This window comes from Monodon monoceros, unplaced genomic scaffold (genome assembly GCF_005190385.1).
Source record: "Monodon monoceros isolate NGI ecotype Baffin Bay Population unplaced genomic scaffold, NGI_Narwhal_1 Super_Scaffold_21, whole genome shotgun sequence".
Lineage (NCBI taxonomy): Eukaryota > Metazoa > Chordata > Mammalia > Artiodactyla > Monodontidae > Monodon > Monodon monoceros.
In genome coordinates this window covers 76,842,162-76,862,382 of record NW_021703778.1, presented here as the reverse complement: position 1 = coordinate 76,862,382, position 20,221 = coordinate 76,842,162, and the positions used below count along the sequence as shown (strand labels likewise).

The 20,221-nt window shown below is 60.9% G+C and overlaps 1 protein-coding gene across 3 annotated transcripts in view; it reads right to left on the bottom strand.

The window, feature by feature from the left end:
- CUNH15orf39 (chromosome unknown C15orf39 homolog) overlaps positions 1–19,366 on the bottom strand; it is a 34,680-nt gene extending 15,314 nt beyond the window's left edge. The window contains exons 1-3 of one of the 3 annotated variants that reach the window (XM_029239328.1): positions 19,212–19,366; positions 13,124–15,937; positions 9,683–11,160 (exon numbers count right to left, since the gene is read on the bottom strand). In XM_029239328.1, the coding sequence (XP_029095161.1) occupies positions 10,793–11,160; positions 13,124–15,887 (3,132 nt within the window). In that variant the 5' untranslated portion in view covers positions 15,888–15,937; positions 19,212–19,366 and the 3' untranslated portion in view covers positions 9,683–10,792. Of the gene's footprint in view, positions 1–9,682; positions 11,161–13,071; positions 15,938–19,211 lie in introns of those variants that run through there. The other 2 variants (XM_029239329.1, XM_029239330.1) reach the window with 2 other exon arrangements.
- Positions 19,367–20,221: the final 855 nt, after the last annotated feature.

The following is a 20,221-nucleotide window of genomic DNA, read 5'->3' as shown; positions in this document are numbered from 1 at the left end:
TGCATGAAGATACAGTTCAGACATACCCAGTGACCTCTGTGGGTTTGAAGGAGAAGGTACAGGGAAGGAAACCCACACGTGGGGACCTAGCATGGTCTCTCTGGAGGTGAAGTGACAGTACCTGCAACACATAAGGAGAAAGGGTCTACCTGGCAAGGTGAGCCAGCCATGCGGACACCAGGCTGGACAGACATCACCAGGGTCTACAGGACGGCGGAGGGGCCTGGCAAACCAGCACCCTCACGCAGACGAGTCTTTCCTAAGCAGGTCTTCCCCATGGGCCAGATGGGGCCTGCAGGACACCTCCCACGCCCCACCGTTACACGGACTTTAATTCTCAGCAGCCCTGGAACTGCGTAGTCCCATTCTCCAGCTGAATAAACAGAGGCTCAGAGATGCACATGCAGTGCTACCTTGATCACTCCGCCTGCTGCCTCCTCCAGAACTCAGTTCATTCTAAAAACCTAACACTCATCAAGCGTCTGTGAATAGGTTCCATTATCCCCATCTCGCAGCTGAGGAGAGGGAAGCAGCGTCTGTGAATAGGTTCCATTACCCCATCTCGCAGCCGAGGAGAGGGAAGCAGAGGCGTTAAGTGACTTGCCCAAGGTCACAGTCACAGGGCTCCAGAGCCTGCATTCTTGACGACCACATGCCCACAGCAGGGCGGTGCTATAGCATCTGCACCTGAAAGGCGGGAACTCTGCTGCTTTCATACGATGCGCAGCCCCAGGTTTTGGGAGGTGGCAGTGCAGGAAACAAGCCGGCCCATTGGGCCAGTGGTTCTCCAGGGTCTGAAGGGCAGGGAGAGTGCTGTGAGCCACTCCCCCACCCACCCCAGCATCACTCACTGGGAACCTTGAATCAGCACCTGCCAGAGGGCGGGGAAGGGGCTCAGCCCCGGCTGCACCTGGAGTGGGAGGTGGGCAGGGATGGGCACTCTGCCTCCAAGCAGCCTCAGGCGGGTGAGAGAGGACCAGATCTCTTGCCTCACCCTTTCCCCCCACCCCAAGGTGCCCTGCAGGGGAGAAGGGGCAGCTGCCCACCAGGCCATTGCTCAGATGGAGAAGAGCCTATGGGAACCATGGGGGCTGTATCCTAGAAGGAGAGCATGACCTCCTGGTTACTCCAAGGCCAGGCCCAGGCCTACCAAGGTGGCCACGTCTCCGATGAGGGCCTGGTAGATAAGAGACGCAATGTCCCTGAGAGGTTCTATAAACTTCCTGTTAAGGACAGACGAGGAAATGGGCAAGACAGTCATGTTCAGTGAGAGCCTGGCAGGTAAAGGAGGGGCCAGAAGCAGACAGAGGTCAGCTGGGCCCAGGCCTGGCCCCTGGAGGGACAGCAGGCTGGGGGAGGGGTGTCACTCACCAGCCACAGCGAGGGAGCTCAGGTTCATGAGCAGCTGGGCAAGGCCATCAGCACCTGGGGACCGTCTGCCGGACCTGGCTCTGCACTCGGGCTTCTGCCTGGAACCACAGGTGCCTGACACTGGCCTGAGGTAGGGAGGGTGGCAGGAGAGGCACCTGTGGCCAAATGCAGGCACCTCAGCACGGGGGTGGGGGTATGCGGTGCCCAAAAGAGACTACCGGGGCCACGAGCTTAAGCGAGTGTCATCCTGGGACATCTTGTCCACATAAGTCAGACCTTATCCCCACCCTCAGCTCACAGTCTGGTTGGGGCTTGACAAACAGATGTCAGTGCTGTGGAGAGGGGGCCTAGCCAGCGTGGGACATCCAGCAAGGATGTGTTTTGAATCTGCCAGGAAGATCCATCCACAACAGAAGGACCCTCAGGTCCAAGTCCAGGGCCCAAGAGCTATGGGCTAGGTGTTCACCCAGGGGCTGGAAGGTGGCAAGGCGATGGCCCAAGGCTCCAGCAGGAAACTGCAGCGGCCAGAGCCTGTCTTGGTGGGGCAGCCCTGGGGATGACTGTGCCCAGCATCCCCCAGGGCCGGGATAGGGGACTGCCCAGGGGAGGGGTCTGAGGACCTCTAGGGAGACAGACTCAAGGTGTCCTGGGCACCTGGATCAGGAAGCACGTGAGGGTACCCTGCCCAAGGCCAGGTAAGAACCTGGGAAATGCCTTTCTAGTCTAACCCAGTCATGCTGCAGCCCAGACGCCATCTCTCCTCAAATAAGAGATGAGTTGGCAGGGAAAGCACCCTATTCCCTCCCTCCCCCCTCCCCCACCAACCAGATGTGAAGGGAGGTGAGAGGCTGTTGCAGGACCCAGCCTGCCTGGGTTCTCTAGCACCTGGAGTGGATGGGGAGAGAAAGTGCAGCTGAGTGAGAAGAGCCAAGGTCCCACTGCCCCCTCTCTGCAGGGTGACCTTGGACAAGCTGCTTGCTATCTCTGGGACCAGGAGACTCACAGGGGAAGGGCCAGGTTTGGAGGTCCTGATCCTGGAGCCCAGAGCTACCCCTAGAGAGGACAGCCTATGGAGCCTCGTCCTCCCGATTCTGCCCCCGCCCCTGGGAACAGCATCCTCCCAGCTCAGAGGCCCTGGAGGCGGAGGGGCTGCACCTGCTTTCAGATTGCTCCATAGGTGTGAGCTGGCCTTCGTCCTGAGCAGGGGGCTGATCCCATGGTCACCCAGGTGATGGGCAGCTTCTCAGACTACAGGTGCTCCGAGGTATACCCTGCAGGGCACAACACCGGGAGATTGTAAATACATTGAACAGGGCCCCCAGGCCACTCTGGGCCAAGACCTGAGCTCTGTTTGGCCATGGAGACTCTGACCTGCGGCAACCCCTGCTGGGCCTCAGTCTTCCCCGCTGCCTCATGAGGATGTCAGTATTGCCTTGGAAGGCAAACAAGGGCAACCTTAGCTCCCAGCAGGCCCAAGACCAAAGGAAGCAGGGTTCTGGGTTGTTCTAGAAGGTGAGGCTGGGGCAGATGAGGGCCTTGCTCCGAGGGAATCACAGCCATCTGGGTCCTAGTCTAGACCCTCATAGGCCATCCCATAAAACCCAACCCTAATATGAACCCCTACGGAAAGCGTTGAAGTGTGGGGTCAGGAGGGTGGGGGATGACCCTTCAGGAAAAGGTTCTTAGGCCTAGGGGAAGGTTTGAGCTGGCCCACAGGGCAGTCAGAAGGGTAGGTGACAGGCATCCTCACAAGATCAGCCAGGGAACCCAGGAGGGACAAAGGTGTGGTGGTGGGCATGTTCCAGAAGAGAGCGGGCATCCCCCCACTCACCGCTGGGGCTGAGTGAGGCCAGGCCCGTGCACCAGGGGCAGCAGGTACCCTTGCGCTGGCGCGCCTTGGCTACCACGGTGCTCGGGAAGTCTGAGTTGGCGAGCAGAAACTGCCTCCAGCCTCCACCTGGCTCTGCACCCACACCGACCTCTGGCTGCAGGGAGCCGGTGCGGTGAGGACTCAGCTGGCGCGCTAGCCACCACTGGAGGCCGGGGCCCCTACCCAGCCTGGAAGGGGCCTGAGAGGTGGGCAGGGCCCCTAGGCTTAGCAGCCCACGCAACACCATGGAGCCGAGAAGACTTACTAGAAACAGACTGGATTTTAGGAAGCAGGCATGGAGGACAGCAAGCACCTGAACCGAGGAGAGGGAAGCCTCTAAGCATGGACTCCATCGGGCATGACCACCCGGGAAGGGCTGGGCTCGACTCCACCATTAAGAGCTGGGGCCGTGGGGGAACCATCCACCTCACTGCCTCAGTTGGCCCCCTTTGCTGAGGAAAGGAGGGATAATTGCCTCTCACATGGAACCTAGGACAAAACAAAGCGTCAGTCCCACATGGGTACATTCTAGGGAGGGAGGGGCCAGGGGCAGCATTGTGCGTGCTTGGGGCAGGGTAGGAGATACGGAGAAAACTGCCTTCTTTGAGGGCCTAGGAGAAAGGAAGATAAGCAGAGAGGAACTCCCAGACATTCTGCCTCAGGCCCTTTTCCAGCCACCCTCTAAGCAGGCTCCACCGTAACTTGGGTGGCACTATTCTTACCGTCAGTATGATTTCCAGGCTGAGCCGGGGGTGAGGGAGAAGCAGTGCATAGGTGACGTGCGTGAGACAGAAGTGGAAAGGAGCATGGTTGCCTTGGAGGCCAGGCCTGGGGCTTCCGCCACGGTACCTGCCTTGCCCGTGCTGGAACAGCCTGCCAGCTGTGGCCTCCCACTCAAAGGCACCCAAGTGCCAGGACTGGAGCCAGACTCCCCTCAGGGGCAAGAGACAGAGTGGGATGGGACACAGGCCACCCAGCCATTATTGGGGTTTGGGGCCTGCTTGCCCGCTGGAAAGAGAGGGACTCTGCTTGAGGGAAGGACTGGGCCTGGACCACTCAGACCTACCTCTGTGACAGGGGCAGTCCCATCCTCCGGTTAGACTCATAAGCTGACCAGAGGGGACCTGTAGTCCCCCCAAAGTCCCTACCCCCTCCCGTCCAAGTGGGCACCATAAAAAGGGGTGCAGAAACACCAGGCACTCCTCCCAGCTGGCTGTGGCTTCCTGGGTCAGGACCCCTGAGTGAGTCGAGTTGGGGGTCCCAGCAGCCAAGGTGGGAGGAAAGCCGGGTCCCTCCGATGGATACTGGATAGGAACACAGCAGAAGCTGTGAGAGCTGGTTCCTCAGGACTGAGCACCTCTGCCCAGATGTCCTCAGAGACACTCCCGCTGCCCAGTTCAGCCCAGAGAGCCAGGGCCTGGTGCCAAGTAGGCTCTCTGCTTGAGAGGAACGTCCTGGGAGTCATTATACCTCTCTGCCCAGAGGCTCAGGTATCCAGGCTCCGGGTGGGCCAGCAGTCAAAAAGAAGGGGGCTGTGGGTCTTGGGCCCTGGTGTGGGTCCCCCAGCAGTCAGAGGCCTTGGTGGCCATAGAGCCAATGGGTAAGGGAGAAGGGGGACTGGGCTCTGCCCCACTGAAGTCAGTGGCACCAGCCTCCCGAAGGGTCCCTGGGAGGAAGACCAGCATGAGAGGAAGTATTGCAGAAACCTCAGGCACCTCCTCTGCAGGGTGGGCCCAGATGGAGGGCCCATATCAGGGAGGTGGGCCTTGGGGCCACAAGAGAAAGGAGCGGCTGCTGCCGCATGGAAAGCAAGCCTGGTGTACAGAACATGGCATCAGCTGAGCAGGGTGAGGTCTCCCTGAGACAGGCGTGCACCTGGACACAAGCCTCCTCCAGCAAGAAAATACAAAGGAAGTATCAATATAAGGGACTAAAAATAACTGCATGCATGCGCAGTTGGGGCAAATTCTGGACGAGATACAAAGAGACCAAGGTGTGGGCACACCACCTGAGCCACCCCTCCGCCCGACCCCTGGACACACCCCCACATAAGGAACTGGCTCACCCCACCTCAGCTAGCGAGCAAGCAATGGAATCTGTTACTTGTCACTTGTTCTCGCTCCCCGCTGCTACAACAGGGGCCCGAATAAAGCCTTGCCTGAATTTCTTTTCTGGCCTCTGATCCATTTTTACTGATTAAGGAGGCCAAGGACCCAGTCGGCAACATCCCCACCAGTCCTGAGGAACGCTGGAAGAGCCCGGGATGCCAGGGGCTGGGGCCAGAGGTGCCCGCGACCAGGAGAGGGGTCTGAGCTACCTCCAGATGGAGCAGCACCAGGTCCGGAGAGGCTCCAAGCTGGACAACTGGCCAGGGCTGGGGCACCAGAAGCTGGGGGCCTGGGATGACACTGGGCTGGAAGGCAGTGTTGGGGAAGCACCAGGCAGATCTGGTGGGGACCTGGTTTAGTGGCTGGGACTCGTGCCACCTGCTAGGCTTGGCTTTACCAGGGTGGTGATGGACAGGGCTGGGGAAGATGCCCCTGGAAGCTGGCGTCCGTGTGTCCTCAGGACCAACAGGTGGCAAGCTGAGGGGTGGCAGGCAAGGCTGGTCAGGGCTACCCTGGCTCTCCCACGCTGAGGAGACGCCAAGCTTTGCGGAAAGGCAGGCAGGGCCCAGGACTGCCGGGGCACCCAGGCCTCCCCGAGCAGGGTCTCTTGCCCACTCACAGCAGATGGGAGCCCAGGCCTCACTGAGAACACTTCAGAAGGAAGGGCCAAGGCCTCAGCAGGCAAGAGGCTGGCGGAAGCCCCTAGCTTCTCTGCCGTGAGGCCCCAAGCCAAAGCCCCAGTCCTTCTGACAGCGGGGCTTGGGGAAGGGAGGTAGGTAGGGTCTGAGGACAAACAGCTGCCAGGGTTGGAATCGCAGGCTGTGAACTATGGGGCGGAGAGAAGACCGCCCCGGGCTCACCACCCGCACCTGAGAAGGAGAGGGGCTTGTAGATGATTTTATCTGATGGCTGGCGGAGAAAGGAGCAAGGGACACCCCCTGCCAGGCCTAGTAATCATTGGAGGGGCCTCTTGAGGTCCTTCCAAGGAGCACAGGGGCTCAGCACATCATCCCCAGGAGCCCAGGTTCTCGCTGCCCTGAGAAGGCACAGGGGCCTGGGGGTGGGGTCCCTAGAGGACAGAGGCAGCGGTGCAGGAGGCAGAGTGACCAGTTCAGGCTGAGGCTGGGGAGGGGTGGAGGGGGTGTCAGATGGGCTGGATAGCTCTGTCGACAGACGTACGAGCCTCTGGGTGGGCAGCGGCTAGGACGCCCAGAGTTGGGATCCCCAAGGAGGCAGCAGTGTACCCAAGGAGCCCCCCATCTACCTGCCAACCTCAGTCCAGCCAGGGGAGCGAGAGGAGGGGCTCTGCAGCACCTCCCCTGCCCTGGGGCCTGGAAGGGCTGCATTAGACTGGGCTGCGGCACCCCCGGGCCGGGGGCTGGGGGAGCTGCCCGAGAAGAGGTCCCGAGAGCACAGAGGACAACAGCCAGAGCAGAGCCCAGCGCTCACCGGCCGGAGCGCCCCTGCGGCCTTCCTCATACCCACGCCCTCCCCAGGCTTCTTCAGCTGGGGCCGGGCCTAAGGGGCAGCAGGCAGGGCTGGAGGCACCACTCCTACTTCCAGAGGGGCCTGGGGGGGTCAGAAGAGGCACAGTCAGTCAGGTGGGAGTTGGGCCCTCCTCCATTTCTCCTGCAAGGGGCGGAGGGAGAGCAGCCCAGTCACTCCAACCCCCTCAGTGACAAGCCAGGGAGGAAGCCATGGAGGTTACCGAGTGGAAGGGGGTATCCTCGTACCCCTCAACCCGTGCATAGCCTCGCTCTCCTCCTCCCCACAACACCCGCTCGAGACAGAGCTTCCCCCTCACTCACCTCTTTGCAGGCTTAACTCCTGGCAGCAAAACTAGCTGGTTGGGCCCCTCAGCCTTTTGTACTGGGCTGGGGAGCCAGGTGGGGCAGCCAGGGGGCAGGGCCTCACTCAAACTGGAGGCTCACCTGAGCGCCCTCCTCCATTTGTTAGGGCAAGAGGTGCACGTGATGTCTAGAAAGCCCACCTGGGTGGGGAGAGAAGCCCAGCCAGGGCAGGTCTGAGCCAGGCCAACAGGGGGCGGAGCGGAGCCAGGTACAAAGGTTCCTGGCCTCCCCGCTGGCCCAGAACCCTCAGGACTGGCTCTGGGTGTTAACACAGGCCCCGACTTGCTGTGACCATCAGCAAGTTCCTGTACCAGTTTCCCCATCTGTAATCTAGTGGGAGTAGTAGTCCGTGTTACTGGAACACCTGACTCAGCATCACCTTCAATTAAAACCCAGGTTCCTGTGGCTTCCCTGGTGGGCAGTGGTTGAGAGGCCGCCTGCCAACGCAGGGAACACGGGTTCGTGCCCCGGTCTGGGAAGATCCCACATGCCGCGAAGCGGCTGGGCCCGTGAGCCATGGCCGCTGAGCCTGCACGTCCGGAGCCCGTGCTCCGCAACGGGAGAGGCCACAACAGTGAGAGGCCCGCGTACCGCAAAAAAACCCCAAAAAACAAAAGAAACCCCCCAGGTCCCGGGACACCATTTCCCAGGTGATTGTTTGAAAAGCCTCTGCCTGGGCGCAGCCCAGCCCAGGAGCCTTAGCCGGTTACAGGGAACGGTGGGGTCAGAACCGAAGCAGAGTGGGCCCCACACCTCACCGCCCCCTTCCTTGCCCTCAGCTCTTAGCCATCAATATCCCCACCAAAGAATGGAACAGGCTTTCTGAAAAACTGTGAGGGGTGATAGCACTGCCTCCCTGACAAGAGTCCTGGGGCAGAGTTCAGTTCCCGTCCCCACCACCTTAGGCTGGGCTCCTTAGGATGCTGTCATATCTCCTCCCTTAACAGACCCCTCAGGCCAGGGCCAGGTCTCTCCCCTCAGACTGGGCTCCCAGGACACAGTTATCCCAAGGGAGGCAGCCGCCTCCCCCTACCAGCTCCAGCTCTGCACTGCTCTCATCCAGCCTCTGCACCATTACGGTCCTCTAGGGCCCCAGGCGGACTCGGGTGCGGAGTCCTATCTCGAGGCCTCAGATCCTGCCAGGTAACTGTGCGCAAGATGCACGCCTGGCACATGACAGGGACACAGTAGGTGTACAAGGAAGGCAGGAAAGGAGGGAAGAGGGCAGAGGAAAGAAGGAAGGAAGGAAAAGAAAATTAAAAGTAAAGAAGGAAAGAATCACAGCCAAATCCAGCAAGGCCCTGGTAGCCGGGTGGGTGAGGCTGGCAGGCTGCAGAAGCCCAGGGCCCGGGGGTTCAGAGTGACCTCGCCTACGTTGCAATCCTGTCTCTCCCTGCCTACGCTAGTAGCCCGGAGTGATTCAAACTCTCCAACACTTCAGCTTTCTGTAAACATGAACCACACCCCAGCTCTTCAGGTTGCAAGACAGAGTTGACGTGGTAGGAGCAGACTGGATTTGAGCCTTGTTTCCGGGCCCCGCCTCCTCCCATCTCGTTCCTGCACTCCAGCCACACCTATTTCCTCTGGGACCCTGCACATGCTGTTCACCTGACTCAGGAAGCACTTGGCACTCATTTACCCACATCTTCCTACTTGGCTCCAAGGCCCACTTCAGGCAGCACCTCTTCTGAGACCCAAGGACACCTCCTCACACCCCGGTTAGGCCAGGTCCCTTCTGAGCTTCCATGGCACCCTTCCCCCAGGTTCTGCACTGCAGTCACCACATGTGTTGGAGTTACCTATCTCCTGACCTGTCCCCTTCCCAGGCCAGGGGGACTCCAAGGGCCTGTGTGGATAGAGTACTGGGGGCAATGGGTCTACGCAAATAGTGTAGCTGAGCTCAGTGAAGACCCACAAATATTAGGATAGATGCTGGTAGGTGTGACCAGCCCTCACAGACTGGCTCTGCCCAGACTGAGTGGGAAACCACGGCCAGGAGGCAACCTCAGCAGCCCTGAGAACAAACCTCTATGGGAATACATGCCAGCAGAGGCAGGGTGTCTGGAGGGAACCTAAGCCCAGCTAAGGTGTAAGAGGGGCCATCCCTCAGTGGAGAGACGGGGACAGCTCTGTTTTACCTAGCCCTTGGCAGGCACATCCTTGGTCCTGGCAGAGGGGCACACAATAGGGTCTGGTGACCAGCATTTCTCACTGGGCAGTGGGCTACATACCAGCAACCACCAGGACCCACATGGGTCTCAGGAGGGAGAGGCTTTGCCTGAGCAGGGAAACGGCTGCACCGTGGGCATGTGGTGAGGGCCCATGTGGCCGGAGCTAGCGGGCACAGCGTGCTTGTCGGTCTCAGCATCTTCTGGGCTGGGAGCAGGGAGAGCTGCAGCCTGAGTGAAGGGCTAGCGATGACATCACCTGGCGATGACATATGAAATCTATGACCTCCCCCCAAGACACAGTCAGGCCCCAGGTCCAAACACAACCCAAATGCTTTTATGTTTAATGGCCTGCCTCCAGGGCCCACAGCCTTATTACAGACCTTAACTAGGCCAAGGGCCTGGCTTGCCAGCTTCTGGCTCAGTTCAGCACTCTGCAAGAAGGTAACCCACAGCAGGCCTGGCTGATGCGGCCCTGGCTTGGGGAGGGCCAAGGTCCTTAGTCGACATCTTCGGAGACCTCCCAGGACTGAGCTGTCACTCAGCCTGTCCCTTTTTTAGTCCCTGAGTCCCTGCAGCTGCTTGGCTTCCGGCAAACACACAACTTTCCTGGGAAAATGCACCAGGTTGGGGCGGCACCTCAGGGAAGTCACTGGTGTCAATTCAGCACAGGCCGGGGCCTCTCAGGGGTGAAAGCAGCAGGCCCAGGACAAGGATGCCAGCCCCAGGCTGTATCCCTGCACCCCCTGTAGCAGGGGATGGGAGGGGAAGGCTCCCCTCAAGGAGCTCCAGACTCGGGGGTTAGGGCCCAACCCCAAATGCTGGGGCTGTATGTAGCCCTAGGCTTTCCTGGGAAATGACTCTAGAAAGTGTGTGAGCCATGTACACTGGACAACATACCACTCTAAGATGACCAAGTCCTATGACACATCAAGACTTTCTAGAGGAAGGTTCTGTGGGCCTCAGCCTCCTATTCCAGGCTCTGGCTGAGATCTAGGCTCCTGTCCTGGGCAGGAAGCAGACAGCAAACCATGATGGGTGTGTGTCAGGCATCACCCCACAACAACCCTGTGAGGTAGGCTGTGTTGTCCTATTTTACAAACGGGGAACTGAGGGCGCAAGAGAGGAAGTGGCCTGCCCGTTTACACAGCAAGGAACAGGAGCCAGGATTCAAGCCCAAGTCTGTCGGGCTCCAAAGCCCACACGTTTTCTCTAAGGAAGAAATAGGAAGTAGTCCTTTCTGATAAAGGCCCTCAAGTTAAAAGTTCAGGGGCTCTCAGCCCAGCCTGGGGTGGGGGGCGGGGGCAGGGTAAGAGCTGGAGAAACCCCAAGGCCATGTCCGCTCCTGGCCCTCAGCAGCTGGACCGGCAGAAGCGGGGCACAGAGAGCAATCCCCAGATCTCCAAACAGCAGAGGCGACCAAGGCTACAGCTGATGACTCTGGCTCCCCAATAGCTGCGGGCGGGGCGCGGTCCGGTCGGGTCCTGAGGCCTTGTGGCCCCAAGTGGGCAGAGCCAGGCCATTGAGCCAGGCGGATTCGAGCAGGCTGCGGAAGCGCGCCCTCATCGTGGGGCCGGGCAAGCTGGCACCAGCAGCAGGGGTGGGTGAGGCACCTCGGGACCCTCCTCCAGCAGTTGCCTCTGCTTTCTCCAGGCCAGGGGTTGGTGGCTTCCTCCCCGGCTTTTTGGCTTTGGGGGCAGACAACTTCCAAGCCAGGTCTAGGCTCTCTGGCTCCTCTCTGGCCACGGTGGGCTCTGAGGAGGGCACAGATCCAGCCTCAGTGTCAAAGTCACCTGGAAAATGAACATACCGTCAGGCTGCAGACCCCCAACACCCTCAAGTCCCATCTCCAGGCCTCCAAAGCCATCTAGACCAGTGGTTCTACTGTCCCAGGTTAGGGCAGCCCTGGCAGGGTCACAGACATCATGACCCTTTCCCAGCATGTGCACACTGGCCAGACCGTCATGCCCATCAAGCCGAAAGGGTGTGCTTCTCCTCAGGTGATACCAGCACTCTATCTAATGGGGGCACCCCCCAGGAACCCTTTGGGTGCAAGGACAAGAGGAAAGGGGCTCAACAGGCCAGAAACCATTGGTCTGATCCAAAGGCTCACTGAACAGGTGGGGAAACTGAGGCACAGAGAGAGAGGACCCTGCCACATATAAGGGTGCCATCATTCTTCTGTCACACCACCCCCAGAACCGGAACAAGAGCCAGGCAGGGACTGCCCAGAGAGCAGCGCCCGGAGGGAGGGAGGGAGTGGAGGAAGGGGTGGAGGGAATGGGAGGGGCCTTCGGACCAAGAGCCCACCTACTTGGAAGGGGGGCTGTCAGGGGAGCACTGTCTAAGGACACCACTGAGGATTGGCCCCATAGGATACGGGAGGGAATGGGGACGGGGGCACCAAAATGCAGCCAGTGGTAGGAAGCTGGGCCCCAGACTCTCATAGGCTTGGTCAGAGCAGGAGGGGTCTGTGATGTGCCTGTGACCCACTGTCCAGAGGACCTGTCCCTCTCTGGGCCCCAGAGAGCCCAGATGTATAGAGAGAAGACTGGCTGGGGGGCTTGTGAGTGAGGCATGACACCCACCTTCACTCTTTCTCACCCAGGAATAGAATGCTTGTACTTGCATTTTCTTTGCACCCCATTAGGGCAATGCCCCAACTCTGTAAGTGCTCAGCAGTGCTCATCACCCACACCCCAAACTCCACATCAGCACCTCGCTGCCTCAGGCCCCCTCTCTACCCCGATATGGAGTCTGGACCAGGGCAAGACTGCCAGGATGGGGAGGGGACAAGAAAGTTTCTGTGGAGACACAACCAGAGGCCTGGCGGACGTAAGGCAGGGGGACTACAGAGCGGGCCTCTGGCCTCAGTGCCAGGTGTCCTGAAGTAGGACAGGCAACGACAGACACCACTTGACACCATCACCAAAGCCGCGGCTGAAGAAGAGTGATCCTGATGGTACCCACCGTGGGGCGCTACAGCCACTCCCCAGAGCAAGGTCCAGCGACCTGAACTGAGGCGGAAGGTGCTCCCAGACACAAAAACAGCACATTGGAGAACACCGTGCACAGACTGTTTGGTAGGGAGAAGCAAACCACAAAATGACGCTCCGACTTACAGGCAATTTCTGTGTGTGTAAATATCTGGGAGGACTGGGGAATTACACATTTAAAAGTGTTCCGGGAGGGAGGGTGGGACCCCTTCCCCTCCCCCTCCCAGGTTTGGGGTACGAGGTGCTGGATGAGTGCAGTGCTCCTGAGACGGGAAAGACGGGGATGGGAAGCGAGCTCAGGGGAAAGGTCAGGAGCGTGGTTTGGGAGGAGTTAAGGGTTGAAGAGCCCCCAGGTGCAGAAGCCCAGCATGCAGTCAGGTATTTGGGGCTTGAGCTCGGAAGAGGGGAGCGGGGCGGGACAGACACAGGGGGAGATGACCTCAGACAGGCACAACGGAGGATGAGGGGGGAACCTGGGAGGGTGCTGCGCCAGGGAAGGCCAAGTTTTCCTGGGGACAGAGCAGTTGGCATGTTCAGAGACTTACAAAGGAGGCTGTGCAGGCACTCATTGATGCTGGGGGTGAAGAGGGATGCGGGCGTCCACAGAGCCTACCCTGGAAGGCCAGCCCCCTCCCCAGGCACGAGCTCTTTCCAGAAGCCCGGGAATCCCTCAGCCCCTGGCTGTGACCACTCACACAGCCCACACACCTGTCACTCGCTCACACAGCTCCGGTGGCTACTGGGGCTGCCCCATGCTCACCCAGCTGGCGGCGTACACAGTCTCGCCACTGAAGGCCCAGCAGGTCAGGGTAGATGTCGGGCAGCTGGCGCAGCGCCAGCAGCTTCAGCATGCGCGACGTGCAGCCGTGCAGGGCGCGCTCCCGCAGGGCCCGCTCCTCCGACAGCGTGGTGGGCCGCAGCTCCACGCGATGCTCCTGCAGCACATGGTCCACGGAAGCGGGTGGCAGCCGCGGGAAGAGCCGCTCCTTCACCAGGTGGATGGGCACGAAGATGGCCCCGGCCCGCACCACGTGGGGGAAGGGGCACTGCTGCGTGCACACAAAGCTCTGCAGCTGGGACAGCAGCTTGCTCAGCAGCCCCTGCACACCCTGGCAGTCCTGCCACGCCGCCCGGCCCCAAGGCCCAGACGTCTCAAGCCACTCGCGCAGCTTTTCCGGCGGGGAGTGGGCCACTGAGCCTGAGATGGCGTCACACAGGGAGGCATGCAGTCCTGCAAAGTGTTGCTCTGGGGAGTCTGCTGTGGCGGGAGTAGACGCTGGAGCGGGGCCTACAACTGGAGCCGGAGCCGGAGCCGGAGCCGGAGCCGGAGCTGGTGCAGGCGATGGAGCCGGAGCAGGGGCCGAGGCAGGGGAGGTCATGGCTACGGCTGGAGGGCTGGGCAGCGCCAGGTTGAAGCAGGCCACGGGCAAGGGCTGGGTGAGAATCTGTAGTCCAGCGGGCACAGGTGTGGGGGTGGGTGCAGGCTGAGCAGGGGCTGAGGTGGGCACAGCTGGGACCACGGCTGGAACCACAGTTGCAGGCAAGGGTGCTGGCCGGAGGATCTTGAATTTTCGGAACATGAAGGCTACAGAGCTGTGGAAGTTGGTCCTTGGGGTCGCCTCTGTGGTCACTGGCACCCCAGGCAGGTCTGGTGCCTCTGTGACTACCTTTTTCAGGACTTGCCGATCTGAGACTGTGTCCCCCACACCTGGCATGTCGGAGACTGTGTTTCCCACACCTGGCACATCCACAGCTGCGGTGGGCTTGGCATGCCCTGCGGGATGAGGGACCTTGGTAGGGGGGGCCTCTGCCGTGGTCTTCTTCACACTCAAGTCCAGTGCCACCTCCTCCTTAAGTGAGGCGTGCACACTCGCGGGGGCTTCCCGGCCAGGCAGAGATCCCCTGCAGTCTTTGTCATGGCTCTCACTGGGGGCTGGGGCCAGGTGTGGCTCAGCTGTGGCCTCAGGTGCCTGCACGTCCAGGTAGTCACGGTAGGGGGCCAGGCTGAAGACGTTGTCGATAATGGGCATGGGTGGGGAGCTGGGTGGCAGTGTGCCCTCGTTCTGCGGAAGAGACTGGCGCTCCTGGGCACAGGGCGGGAGTGCCGGTGGGGTGCGTGGAACTGGACTATCTCCAATGATGATGGGTGCCCCAGGGTGCTCATCGAGGTGGGGCTGGAGCTGCTCTCTCCTGCAGCTGGGCAGCCACATCTTCTCCTCAGCTTCCTGCACTGGCTTCTCTGCAGGCCTTGCAGGCTCTAAGCATGGCTGGCTGGCAGGCAGAGGCTGGCATGCCCGCTGGAAGGCACCGGGCTGTGGCACAGCCTGCACACTGTTCTGGGAAGGTGGTGTCCCTCCGAGCCCTGGGGATGCTCCATAGAGAGAGAGGTCATCCCGGGCGTAAGGAAAGCCCAGCGTCTGGGGGGCAAAGTCCACTGGGCAGCGTGAGGCAAGAGGTGGCTCCAGCTTGAGGCCTGGCGAGGGTGCTGGGAGGGGGGCAGAGGGGTAGGAATAAGCATCCAGCCCCCCTGGGGGCACATAGGGTGCCTGGGCTGCCTGCTGCCTCAGGTAGGGGCTGCTTAGCCCGCCAGCTGGGTACCCGGCCCCCTTGTGGGCTCCCAGCGGCTGCGGTGGAAGCATTGAGCCATAGCTGCCCTGCTTCTCTGGGTGGCGACAGGCTGGAGGGCAAGGGAGGGCCTGTGCGGCATGGGGCAGAGGATAGTGGGTGGGCACTGCATCCTGGCAGGCTGGTCCCAGAGGTTGGGCCAGCTGCGTCCAAGGACTGGGGGGTCCCTCGGACAATGCCTGCTTGGGGTCCCCAGAGTAAGGACCTGCATACTTGGAGGCCAGGAAGCCTGTGCTGTGGATGGTCCGATACTTCTCCAAGAATGCCTGGCACGGGGAGAAGCTCACCGAGGAGTCTTTGCCAGATGTCCCAGCTGGCACCCCACGCAAGAAGGTACCATCCAGGGACTGGCCCTTGCCAGGAGCTGGGGGCAGAGAACAAGATGGGTCGGCGGGGGGTAACAGGGATCCAGTCACCAGCGTCCAATCAACATCCAGGGGCCTCTTTGCTGCCCCTTCCCCCAGGCAGGTTGAGAGCCCGTAACACAGAGGGTTGCGGTAGACAGGTTTGGGTGCCGCCAGTGGTGGGCCTGGGTAGGAGTGAGCCTGAGGACCGAAGGGTAGGAGCTCAACCGGGCCAGAGTCCTGTACTTTCTCGGAGCTTTCTGTGGGTGGGCGGTAGAGCAGGCAGCTGGTCAGAAGGTTGTCTGCCCGAAGTGGGGGTCCTGCCATGCTGGTGGGGTACAAGGGTGGGTATGGGGTCCAGGATGCCAACCGCTCAGACCCTGTCTTCGGAGGACCCCCCATGGGGCAGGAGAAGTAGGCACCTTTGTAACTGCAGGGGTCCTGGTTACCAGCAGAGGGGGGCAGGCTGTGCCCAGGCCCAGAGTCTGCCTCTAGGCGGGGCAGCTTGCCATACATCACAGGCCCCAGGGTCCCCAGTGGCCGCTTCTCCGCCATCACTGTGAAGGCTTCAAGCCCTCCAGGGCCCCAGCTACTCAACTGCTGACCTGGGAGAGAGAGGGAGAGGCAGGGGCTGTCAGAAAAACAGGTTACAGGCAAGCAACAGAAGGCTGTTGCTCTTACTGGCTCATTGCCATGCCCAAGAACTTGGCACTTAGTAAATGCTCAATAAAGACTGTATGGATGAATGAATGAAGGCATGAGCCAACTTTATTCTGTAAAAGCTGCAGAACCCTCTGTTTAATGAATTCTTGTACAGCAGCCCTAACGTACCCCCGCCCCCCACTCCAGGAGCCCCTTCCGTTCAGCTTTCCTCCACATGACTCCCAAGACCCCTTCCACAATTTCCCACACCTCCACCCATTTACAGATAAGGAGACCCATTCATCCCAAAGTCACTGATGAAAGACATGGGAGGAGAGGCAGGCTTCCTACCTCTCACTACAAGCTCTTATTCCAAGATGCCATAGTGATCTCTAGATGCCTACAGCAGCCGAGACGTGGAATCAGGCACTGTCTACAAATTCAGATTTCCTGTGATACTCTAGATCTCACTTTCTGACCTGCCAGTCTCATCGAAAATAGCAGAGCCAGGCCTGGAACCCGGGTCCCTAGGCCCAGGAGGACAGATACTGGGCTTAGTTTAAGAGGGCAGTACCCCAGCACAACCCTTTGTATAAGCCCCACCCCGCACCCTAGACCCACCCCAGACCCACCCCCAGGAGGTGAGCAAAGGCTGTCCAGCAGATGGTGCTGTGGCGCCAACAGGAAGCTCCCAAAAGGGGAGGGGAGGAGAACCTGTGCCCATCCCAGCCCCCAAACTGCAGCTATTCCAAGAACATGGGGGCAGCACAGGACCATGGAGCAGGTGGGGAGGCGAGAGGATGTGAATATGCAGGGAAGGAGCTTCCAGGGGTCACAAAGTGCTAGTTGGCAACGACCCCCATTGTATTGATGGAAAAACTGAGTACCAGAGAAAGACTAAGGTCCTCAAGCAAGGCCAAGCAAGGACTGGGACCTATAGGCTCAGAGAGGTCAAGTGTGGCTTTCCTCAAGGCAGCAGGCACCCAATGGCACAGGAGGGGGTCATCTGAGGCCAGTCTACTAGGACCACATTGACCTGCTTCTACCTCCCCCAGTGCCCTGTTCCCCGAAACCCTCAGGTGGCTTAGAAAGGACGAATCAGCTCAATCTTGCTATCATTAGGCCATGGGACAGGTGTCACAAGTTTCTATCACCAAGCCAAGATCAGCCCCCCCTCAGTCTTCTCCCTTCCGGCTGGTGGCCAACGAAACCCACACGTTCAGAGTTAGACCAGCACATTTTGGGGACAGAAAAAGCCGAGGGTGATATGGGGGCCAATGCCTACTCTCATCCCAGCCTAAGTGCACCAAGGAAGCCAGACACGACTCAGAAAGAAAGCTGTCTCATCTCCGGGCCAGAATCCAACACCTCTGGCCAGCCTGGAGAAGTGGATGCTCTGAGAAGACAGGAAGGAGCACCAGAGCAACAATACCGATAGCAGCGCCCTATGACAGGGCCCTGCACCCCAAGGGGAAAGCCCCCACCCTGCTGCACAGCAACTTTGCAAGAAGGGGTTGTATGGTTTGGGGAGTGCTGAGCCCCCCTGCCCTTGGGGGGGCTCTGGGTTAATAAGTGCTGGCTCTAGTCTCACCTCCCCCACACACTCCTTGGGGCCTTCTCCATACCCACCCCCGGCCCCAAGAGCCCTTCTCTCCTAGGCTCTGCCCATTGCATGCCCTTGACCCTGGAGACTTCCTGAGACACTCCCCCGGGACTTAGCCCAATAAAGGTGAGGCCACTTGGGACCCCCAAGAGTCTTTGGGGGAGAGATGGGGGCTCCAGGGAGCCAGCAGAGGACTATGAAAGGTATGGGGGTAACATTACCTCCGGCTCTTAGGAGATGGGGAGAGCCCAATATTTTACACACTCCACTCTAAACGGTAGCCAAAATGTAGGTGCCTCCTTCCCCCACACACACGCAGCAAGAGGCAAGCAATTGTTCGGAGAAGGGCGGGACCCCAGGGGGCAGGGTCACATCACCCTTTGGGCCACCGAGCTGCTTGCTGGCTGAGGTTGCGGCTGGGCTGGGAGGACCAACCTCAAGCAGCGCCCAGAAGAGCCCACCACCGCTGTGCCATCCCTGCCCTACGCAGCAGGGGGAGCAAACAGCTCCGTGGCTCAATTCCCTCTTCCAACGCCTAAGGGGTCTCCGGATGGACGCTGGGCAAGACCAGGAAGAAGAGAGCGATCCTGCCCAGCTGTGGCCAGCGCTTGGACTCTGAGAGGGCTGAATCGGCTCCCCTTCCCGTGTTCTCACACCTCCCCCAGCTGAGGCTCTGGGCCCTGCCCACGCTACAACCGCATCTAGGGGCAGCCCAGGCTCCCGTGGTGGAGGAAGGGTCGCGGGATCCGCTCCACCCACTTTCCCCTACCTGCTTGGCCCATAACTCCGGTGCCTGGGGCCCTCAGCCGACCTAGCTTTGGGGCTGCCGCCACACCGACCCCGGCGGCTTCCGGGTGTCCCCATGCCCTGCCCTGCGGCGCTGGGGCGCACGTGCACCCCAGCAGGCCGATACACAGGCCGCCGCCACCCATGCAAACCCGTGCCTGCAAGTACGTGCCTGGCCCATATCTGCACACACGCCCCTCCAGAACTGCGTTCTCCCCTCGTTCGGGCCCCCGCGCACCCAGCTCCACGGACCGACACCCAAAGACTGGCGGGAGGGCGGGGGCAGGGGGCGGCCTGGCAGCAGAGTCCGGGCAGCCACCGCCTCGGGGCGATCCCGCCAGCCTGGGCTGCGGCCAGAGGGTGAGTCAAGCCGCAGCGAGGAAACCGCAGGGCCGTCCCGTCCCAGTAGGGCGCGTCCAGGGCCCCGCGGCGCCTCAGTGCCAGACGTCCCCCAGGCCAGCCCCCCGCCGCCCCCTCATCTCCGCCCGGGCAGTCCACGTGAGTCGGGCCCCGCGGGAGGCCCGAGGGCTCGGCCTGAGCTCCTCTTCGCCAGCCCCACGCCGGAGGATCGGGCGCCGGGGCCCCGCCGGGGCTCCAGAGAGCTACCAGGCCCCGAGGGCCTCGAAGTCCGGGGAAAGTTGGGGCAGCGGCGCGACCCCTGCCCCGCAGCCCGCCAGCCGGGGGTCCGCGGCAGCCAGGAGCCAAGCCACCTCAGCCCAGGCCCAGCGCGCTCCATCCCCGGGCCGGCCGGCAGGGGCGCCCTGGGGCAGCGCCACCCGCCCCTTCCCCACGCGCCGCCCGCAAACTCGGCCCAAGTTTCCGTGCCCGCCGAGTGGGCGAGCTCCTACCTGCAGGGCACCGGGGTTCCCGCTGCTGCTGCCCGGGGCCGCGGCCGCATCCTCCAGCGCCGCCGAGGCCGCGGGTCCTTGTCCTGCCGGGCCCTGCACGGGAAGTCGCGGTGAGCACCGAGCTCGGAGCCACCCTCCTCGCTGCCTTTCGCGCCGCCGCCGGGCGCCGTCTGCGGTCCCAGGCGGGGCGGGCTGGGGGCGGAGCGGGGGCGGGGCGGCCCGCGTGGTTGGGGCAGAGCCCGGCCGCGCCTCTGGGAGCTTGCGCTCCCCTGAGCCCCGGGGTGCGAAAGGCCTGCCTCTGCCAGCCCTCAGGGGGCCGGGCCGCGGGCGCTGTGCACAGTCTGTACCCACCGCACTCTGCGAACCATCGCCTGGCGCGCCCATCCCATGCCTTCATTCAGTCACTCCGTTAGATCATTCATTCATTGTCACTTTCTAGCTATGCGGCCTTGCGTCCGCCACTTGACCTCATGATCTTTAGTTTCCTTATTTTAGTAAAACTGGGATTATATCATAGTGGTTGTGTCGTAAGGCTTAGAAGAGTTTGTATTAAAATATCTGGCTCTCAAAAATATAAAATAAAGGGCTTCCCTGGTGGTGCAGTGGTTGAGAGTCCGCCTGCAGATGCAGGGGACGTGCGTTCGTGCCCTGGTCCGGGAGGATCCCACATGCCGCGGAGCGGGTGGGCCCGTGAGCCATGGCCGCTGAGCCTGCGCGTCCGGAGCCTGTGCTCCTCAACGGGAGAGGCCACAACAGTGAGAGGCCCGCGTACCGCAAAAAAATAAAAAATAAAATAAAATATCTGGCTCTCTTGGGCTAGTACAGTTGCATTAGGAGGCTGGAGAAGGGCTCCTTAGTCTGTCTCCTCATCTCGGTGCAGCCAGTGAGGGCAAATTCCAAACAAATGTATCTCAACTCCTGTTAGGGCACCATACCTGTCTGAGGAAGGGGTGATTTCCCCATCTCTGGAGTGAGCCAGGAATGAGGGTGCTGGGAGGTTTGTTAAGTGG